Below are 8,955 nucleotides of genomic sequence, written 5' to 3'. Positions count from 1 at the left end.
CAGTAAAAATGAAAATGACATGTTAGCATTTCAAAAACATGAGAAAATGACCCTCTAGGCTTTATATAACTATCAAAACAAGTATTAATACTTTATTTGCAAATTATTGTGCAAGAAATGATCGAGTCAGCAAGTTTACCAGTCAACAAAGTGTGAGCTCTACCAGTTATAATCAATTTACATGTAATGATATGTCTAAATATGAATTTAAATGAGTTCTTGTCATTTCATGTTGATGAGCTGCTTTATCATCATAGATATGGACAGTGACCATAGCTAATGTTGCAGAAACAGCAAAGCATGCACAAGTTCCATGAGCCAATGGTAACCCAGCAGGAATAAATTTGTTTTCATATAAAAAGACAGCCTTGGACTGCTAAGCCATGTTTATTTTCCAGTCAAATTAGCAAAAATACTTTCTACGAGGTTATTTCCAGACATTTGCTATATATGCTGCATCCACTGCAAATACACAGTATGAATCACAAGTTTTCTTACCTTGAAACCTACTGCATTTCTCTTGCAATGCATGAAAAGAACTCTGAGGCCAACACAAAATAAAGAACCTTTCACCATCATTTCTGTTGTATATAAATATACATTCATAAAACTTGCAAAAGAAATATTCTGGAGATTAAGATAATTCTAGGTTCTTTTACAGCACATTGGTTATATCCCCGCACAACCATCTTTAATACAATCATCAAAAATTTAAAACAACTGGGGTAAATGAAATAAAGTTCCATTGCAGTGTTGATCAGATGGTATGTTGGAAAACCGCAAGACAAAGACAGGTTTAACATACAAGAATGTGTAATTAAAAGCTGGCCTCAAAAATGTCTTCATTTAATACAATTAAATTAATATAATGGCACCAACTTTATCAAAAGGACACCATTAAGTCCTAAGGTGATTTTCATTTTGCTTATGATAGAGGAAATAAGATAAACAAAGCTTAAAATTTTCTAAATTATAATCCTTTTCATTTCCCCTAGCTTTATTAATAATATAGATATTCCGATAGAATACTCAAATATAATTTTTACTGACATACAGAATCATTTAAACGCATATTTGGTAAAATTTCTTATTTTTGGTGTTCAGTAGTTGCTTTTGTTTTGATGAAATGATATAGCAGATTTATGCTTAACATCACAGATACATTTTTTCTATGTAAAGAATTACAGAGCTTTTTCAGTTGTGGAATGGTATGTTTCTACACGTGAAATTTTAAAAATGCTGCATGAACCTGTGACTTTGTCATTACACAGATCAACCATCAGAAATTGTAATGAGCATGAGGTGACACTCATTTCTATCTTGGCTTCGTACAAGTATGGACACATTCAAAATGTTGTAATATCTGTATGATTTGCTGTTACTTTGGTGATTGTGATATTCCAGGTGCAGATGCAAAGTGCACCTTAATGGTCCTCATAGAAGTACTTTTATCCCCCTGTATTTTAAAGGCATCAGATTCTTTTATTCTCCCTTGTAGCGAGGAGGTCTCTTCTCCTTAAATGCAAGAAGGCCTTCAATTCTATCTTTTGTTGGGATAGTCTGCAATGGGCAGAGTAACAATTCATTATTGACAACAAAAACAATACCAAGAAAAATATTTTCATACAAATCCTAGTTCTTCAATGCATCCAAGATATAGGAATGTATCAGACACTTCAAGGGCATGACAAAAGGCTGATGAACAATTTGGGTGGAGAAAGGAGTACCTTTTCTCCAAACAGATGAGTTTAAAAAATTCTGTAGGATTTGAGGTTTGTTGTGGTTTTGTTTTTCTTTTGGGGGTGGGAGGTGGGGCGAAGAAAGGAAAGTGGGGTTTGGGTTTCTTGGAGGTTTCATGGTTGGGTTAATTTTGGGTTTTTGGGAGGGGGGAGAAGGTTAATAATCTGATTACCACATCTTAAATAAGCATATAATGCTGATGCTTCTATTTCCATCATAAAGATCTTGTCTCAAAGTCTAAGAACATATAATCTCAAAGACATCATTCCCATGTTTCACTGGCAAAAAGGTTTGTCTCAAATTTTTATTGGTTAGCACATATGCCACTAGTGCATGTGTTAGTGAAGTGTCCTTTGTATTCTTTCATGTTAAACCAAAACAAAGCAAAAGCAAGGCAGTTCTTGGACTGGCATGGTAGTGTATGACTGGCTAGGTGTATGGCTGGTATGCTTCACTACCTTCACCCTAACAGTACTGGTACTGATGTGTCCTGAACTACACCTCCTCCCTTAAATTCCTTACAAAATCAGACCACGTAGAAGGAGATTTAAATAAAATGCCTAAAAGTTTGCAGAAGAAATCACAAAGCAATATCTAGTTACATTTCTGCAAGTTTCACAAAAGGCATCACAAAGCCTGTTTTCTGTGTTTTCTTCATGTAATCATATTTACATACCTGAGCATAACAAGCTTCTTCAATTGCTAAACCTGTTACTAAGTCGACCTGAGGAAAAGAATACAATGGTTTTTACAAGAATTTTTATTTATTATATATTATTCATAATATCTAAATTACAACTCACAGCTAACATAAATATTGTGTTTTTATATGCCATATACTAAAATACTTGTGCAAAGTTCTTCTACTATTACTTTAAATGCTACACTGACATGTGGTAAGAGTGGTTAGTATTTCTGTAAAAGACTCCTGATTTAGCCACACAACTAGCATGCACTACACTCAAAAAAATGTCTGCTCTTTACTATAAGTCATCTGGTTAGGTAAAAATGATTACCTGTACATTTATAATAATTTAATTTACTACAGAGGAAAAGATGCACTGTATGATTACATAATTTTTTTTCTGAAACAATGTACCTTCAAAATGTCATGTAAGAATAGGATAGCATGCCACAAAATAAACACAAATTCAAGTTCAAAAGGATTTAAAACAGAAAAATAAAGAGGACTATGTCTGTCCTGCATCATCACCATAATCATCTATGTTTAATACATTTCTTTTCTTTGTGAGATGTCCTGAACAGTTGAAAAGGCTGAATTTTAGCCTCGTGATTTCTCCATCTGTCTTAAGCACCAGATGCTACAGAATTCACTAGCTCTCCCCTTGACCACTGGAAGGACTAGGGCTATGCACCACAATCAGTCTTCAAGGGGAGATAAGTTATAGCATAAGTTATCAAATGAAGCCATGAAATCTGTACCATGGTAGTTTTGTAACAACAGCTTGGACAACCATTTGGCTTGATTGATTTTGATACAGTAGATCTTGTCTTGGGCCTCAAGATTGAACTAGAGATGATCATTCAGAGTCCATCTAACCCTATCATCCCTAATTCTCTAAACACCATTATTTTGACCTTTCAATCCACTGTATCTGGCAGTCAGATAACTTAGCTTGTAGCATTTTGAACCATGGGTATTGAAATCAATCTCAAATTCCACCATTACTTGCTGTGGAAAACTAACATACTCTGTTCAATGGCATCTGAGTTTGATTCTCAAGCCACCACTTACTGGTACTATGCTTTGCTGAGCTCACTGGTTGTTTTTGTGACTTTTAAGAAAAAAGGACAAATTCATCTTCTTGGACTCATATGCTGCACATGGTATGATCCTCTTTCCCTTGTAACACGTTGAGCTACAAAGTGTTTTGGTGCAGAGCCTAACTTCAAAAATGAACAGACCTGCTGAACTCAGCATTAGGTTATGTAAAACTAAAGTAAAACACATGTCCAGATGGGAATTTAAATGAGCTTTAGAGCTAGGTCAATAGTGTGGCAATGGAGTGGTAATCAGAATCAAACATGAAATCAGGTTCCAGGTACAATTTTAACACTAACTGCTATTAAACTATTTTTAAAAAATAATATGCCCTTCAGCCTTTGACTTTATTAGTTACTAAACACTGAGAGCTTGACAGACTTAACAGAGTATGACTTGATCAGTTTTCCCACCTGAGATTTGAAACACAATTTGTTCACAGTAGTTTATGTCTACTTTCTACTATTAATAATTAGCAGATTACACTACTCTTGAGGTTACTGAGCCTTGTTACAGAAATCAGCATCTCAGCAGCCTGAGATTTAAAAAATTACATTTCATTCTTTAGAAAGTTTTGACCAAACTGACTTTGAAAGACTACACAACAATAAAATAAAATAAAAACAGTTCTAGAAAAAGAATTTCACCTCAGTACAACTGTTGCCAACCTGACTTCCAGCCTACTCTCATTGAAAGTACAGATCCTTACCTCCATTCCCTGATTGATAGCCAGTTTTGCAACTCTCATTGCTACTGGTCCCTAAAATGAGAGAAAAAGTTTATTTACATGTTATCAAAACCTGCAATATTTATAACAGAAGAGTCTGCACATAATCCTAATTTTATATTAGGATCATCTAGACTTTGGACTTTTGTTAAATTTACAGTATATAAGTCATATATCGTAGATTTTATCATTGTAGTAGACACTTGCTTCTAAACTGATAGTTTGAATATTAAGAAAAAGTAAAACTATTCTATTTTCAAAAGAACCTAATTATTGTGTTTGGTTTATGCTTCAAAGGTGCTGAGTGTGTCCACATTTGTCAAGCTTTATCAATTTCCTTCAAAACAAGGCTCAGAGTGGCCACTTTAAGGTACATCATTATGGGTTTTTGCAAGGTCAGTCCTATATCCCTATGCACAATGGAGACATGTGAAAATATGTAATCATGAAATAAAATTCACTGATGCAAGCTTCAAACCTACAGTATGCTATTGCAAAGCCTGCTCTGGTCAAGTGATGACACTCTCCCATGAGCAGCTGAGATCCCCAGTAAGCAGAGGGATTCTCACATTTGCCTCCAATGTGCTGCAGAACTGCAAGACATCTTTGGAATCATCTTAGTCCTGTGCATATCCATCAGCATCAGGTTCTGGATATTCAGGCCTGTTGATTTGGGAAAAGCCAAATGCTTATGAGACAGTACTAATAAAAAATTATAACCATCAATCAACTTTCCAGAACCACTGTATGTTAAAATTTTTACTGTATTTTTATTCTATCAAGGTGCTTAAGACACAAATAACCACCAATAAATGCCATACCTAAGCTGTAACATTTTACATTTCAATGAAGAATTTTAGCTGTTACACTTGTGATCCAATAAAGTCGTTCACTAATTATTTTCTTTTTCTGCCTTCTATGAATTTTCTAATGAGGATGTTTTGCCTCTCTTCTGAGGAGCTCCACAGCAATAAAGTAATCCATTAAAATAACTGCTATACTAAAAATTAAATCTGTGTATTTTTTTTTCTTGTTTAAAAGTTGAAAACCAGAATATTTCATTAAAACACCAACCAGATCATGGCAAGATGAGGACTGATGGAGGTTTTTTGTTTCACTATGAAATAATTACCAAATAACACCATTCAATACAAGAGAGAAAACTTTGGATTACTTGTTACATAATTAGCACAGTTTTTGATACATAATTCTGTGACAGCTCTCTTTAATAAAGCTGTTTCTTTTTCAGTGTTATTACTTGATAAAGACTAAAAACCAAAATAAAAATAATTTGTAATACCTGAGGTAAGAATTCTCTCGCCAGAGCTAATGCTCTTCTGTATGCAGCATCCCCTGCTTCATTCTGTTCTACCACATGGCTAATCAATCCTATCGATTTTGCTTCCTCACCATCTACAATGCGTGCAGAGAAGATTAGTTCTTTTGCCAATGACACTCCAATTGTGCGAGGTAATCTTTGTGTCCCCCCTAGAGTTTGTAAAAAGACAAAATGCAACTATTAGTCTCCCATGTATCTATACCACAAATGTAGATGCCTTGCTCATCTCAAGTATTTTTACTTTAAATTCCATAAACAATTACACAGACATACAGAAATTCAACTAGTACAATGGCAATATTAAGTACCTTCTTCAGTTTTTCAGACTACATCTAAATTAAAATCAATTGCCCTGTTTCTTAGAAAGACATGTAAATAACTCAAAATAGGTACTATTACTAGAGATTCTGTTCTATTACAGACAAGTTATCTTACTTGTATCAGCCAAAAGCCAAAGAAAAACTACTTGACAGTAATTAACATATCCAAACCCTCTGTTTCTTTCGAACACTACATATTTTTATGATATAAATCACCACTTTCAAAGAACTATACTTAAAAAGAAAATATACCTCAAAAAATCCATTCTAGAATTTGCACCTTAGGGACAATATTTACAGGTAAATGAAACTAAAAGTATTACTAGACAAGGTCTCTAAGAAGCCATGGTTTTGCCTCATCTTACTCCTGCATAATTGTTACAAACTTGAAGTGTGATTACAAAAACTAGGGAAGAACAATGACAGGTGCAGATCAGTGGAAAAAAGCATCCAACTTTACAAGAGTTAGCATTTCCTAGCACGTTTAAAACTTCTTTGACTTATCAGCATTTTCAGAAAGTCAATAAGCAGTAACTACCTTAACCAGAAATGAAGATTGCTTAGCTGGACTAACAATTAACTTCTGAGAACTAACAAACAGAGAGAATGTGGGAATAACCATCATCAAAATGGAAGACGTAGATTCAAATCACTGAAGCACATGTTTATGAATTAAGACAGCAGAAACAGCCTTTATCCAGGAAAACGGATTTTGAAAATCACAAGGTCTACCATTTTGACATGGATCTGAAACAAATACTCAAATTACAAAAACAATCTGTAAGCAAAAATTTCTTTCCAAAAACTTATTTCTGCAAGATCATGCTAATATATTTAAATGTAAATATATGTATATATGCAAGAGGAATATTTATAGGAGTTGTTCAAAGCTGGGCAGTATAAAACTGTGCAAATGTGTGTTCAACTAACAAAGTATTTTAATTTCTACTACATAATGTGGACTAAGCCACCAGTATTTTATAAGCCATTCAGTTCTCAGTGATGTTTCCTGAAAATACTTGCAATACATTATGAGATAAATAAACTGAATGGAAACAAACTAAATTTTTTGTGATTTAATAATTCAGCTTTCAACTACTATTATTCTGAACCACAAGCTTCAGTACTACTGTATTTTGTTCCATAAAATCAGATCTGCCTTTGAACATCTTACAAAATACAAAAGTGTACATAGCTTGGAGGATTTCTGTCTTTCTCGAATAGTAAGATGATGGTCTATAACAAAAACTGAGTTACATTTTCCAGTCAAAAACTGGAGGAATGAAAAAAATTATTATAACTATTAAAATAAAATTTGTAGAACAAAAGCATTAGTAAATACAAATAATGTGATATTCTCTATGATCCTGCAGTGCTTGAGAGGATTTTAGCAAGTCAGTCCTAATGGTCAAGGGCAAGAGATATTCAATAAATTCTGCTAATTCTGCTAATTTCTAAAGCTAAGTCATAGTGCTAGGGTAAAATTTTGCTACCAGCACAATATAGGGACATCTTTAAGAAAGGGGCAAGGGATGCACATACACGAAAGTAATCCCACACTGGATCCCAAAAAACACTACAAACCCTGAAGTATAAGCCTTCCCTTCGGCCTTGGCCTGCCTCACTGGTGTCATTCATGGAGAATGACTAAAGTGGTATCTATCAAATTATACCAGACCTACATGCCAGAAAAATGTGATCTGTATTTTCAAGAAACTCACCGCTTCTGATACTGAGCTGTTCCACCACTACCATCCCCACCAAACATTTACTGGGTTTTTTATTTAAACATTGAATGTCTTTTAATTTCTTACCCAAATAAACTGTCAACTAATCAACATCTATTCTTATACACATTTTAAGCACACATTGGAACATAGCAAATGTCTACCTTATTCTCCTTAAGAATATTTTAGTCACAAATTATTCCTTTCATGGCAGCCATGGAATCTAGAAAAGCATCCAGTTTGGCTTTTGATTAAAGAAAATTATTTGTCCAAATCATAAGACCTGAAACCATATGAGGCTGTATTTACTGACTCTGCATCTTCTGCCTCTTTCTTGCACGTATTCCTAGTATTTTTCTCTACTTAATTATCTGCCCCTTCCTTTACTGTTTTATCTCTTGTATTACTGCTTTACCAGGAAATGCTGGAAACAAAGTTTCATTGAGCAACAATATTTCATAACTTTGACCAAACAATGGATATGTTGAAGCATGAAAGAGTGTTTATAGATTTAAAAAAAAACTGTTCTTGCCAGTGTCTTACACAATAACGATTAAAGAGCAAAAAAAAAAGCAGACTATAGTTGTTTGGCTGCCTCCTACACTGAAAAGCCATTTAGCAGAGGAGCATACTCTTTGATTAATATTTACAGAACAGGAACCAACAATTCACTGCATCAATCATACATATTCAGTAGTAGGGGTAACAAACTTGCACACACAAAAGCTGTAAGACCAAATTAATCAAATGCAAACAACACACTATAATACATCCACCACACTGAAGCTGCATCCATTTATGAAGAAAAGATGGAGTATGCCACAGATAGATGTTCTGTTTTGGTAATACACAAAGAACACACAGTGTCTGCCAGCTATAATCAGAGCTAAAGGAAGTAACACCCAGTCTTCAAAGACATTACTTAACCAAGGCATTTCATCTAAATGCAGTGCAGAATTTGATGGGAGAATAGTTGTTTCATCTTCACAAATTTAATGACATGTTATTTGAAGGACTAGTGATCTGGTACTACTCACTATGCTGATAAAAGTATTTAACATACAGTTGCAATGTAAATGTGTTCTTACCTGAAATGGTATAGAGTCAATGTTGCAATAATTGCAACTAGCATTTTTAGATACATTATTTCATATTTAAAGTTTGTTTACTGTGAAAAGACACAGTAAACAAAAGACTGCTAATTTCTAGTACAAAAACTATTAAACAGTATTTTTAAAAATTTAACAAATAGTTGATTTTGTATGAATATTTATTTACTGTGAGTAATTCATCATTTACAAAATATTTACACAACTGGT

General features: G+C 33.8%; 1 protein-coding gene across 1 annotated transcript in view; it reads right to left on the bottom strand.

Annotated features, from left to right (window-relative positions):
- Positions 1 to 368: 368 nt before the first annotated feature.
- The window catches only part of AUH (AU RNA binding methylglutaconyl-CoA hydratase), a 111,675-nt gene continuing 103,088 nt past the window's right edge, over positions 369 to 8,955 (bottom strand). The window contains exons 7-10 of the mRNA XM_058823373.1: positions 5,551 to 5,738; positions 4,233 to 4,283; positions 2,417 to 2,464; positions 369 to 1,560 (exon numbers count right to left, since the gene is read on the bottom strand). Coding sequence (XP_058679356.1) covers positions 1,483 to 1,560; positions 2,417 to 2,464; positions 4,233 to 4,283; positions 5,551 to 5,738 — 365 coding nt within the window. The 3' untranslated portion in view covers positions 369 to 1,482. The remainder of the gene's footprint in view (positions 1,561 to 2,416; positions 2,465 to 4,232; positions 4,284 to 5,550; positions 5,739 to 8,955) is intronic.

This window comes from Ammospiza caudacuta, chromosome Z (genome assembly GCF_027887145.1).
Source record: "Ammospiza caudacuta isolate bAmmCau1 chromosome Z, bAmmCau1.pri, whole genome shotgun sequence".
Taxonomy (NCBI): domain Eukaryota; kingdom Metazoa; phylum Chordata; class Aves; order Passeriformes; family Passerellidae; genus Ammospiza; species Ammospiza caudacuta.
This window is presented reverse-complemented; position numbering and strand designations above follow the sequence as displayed.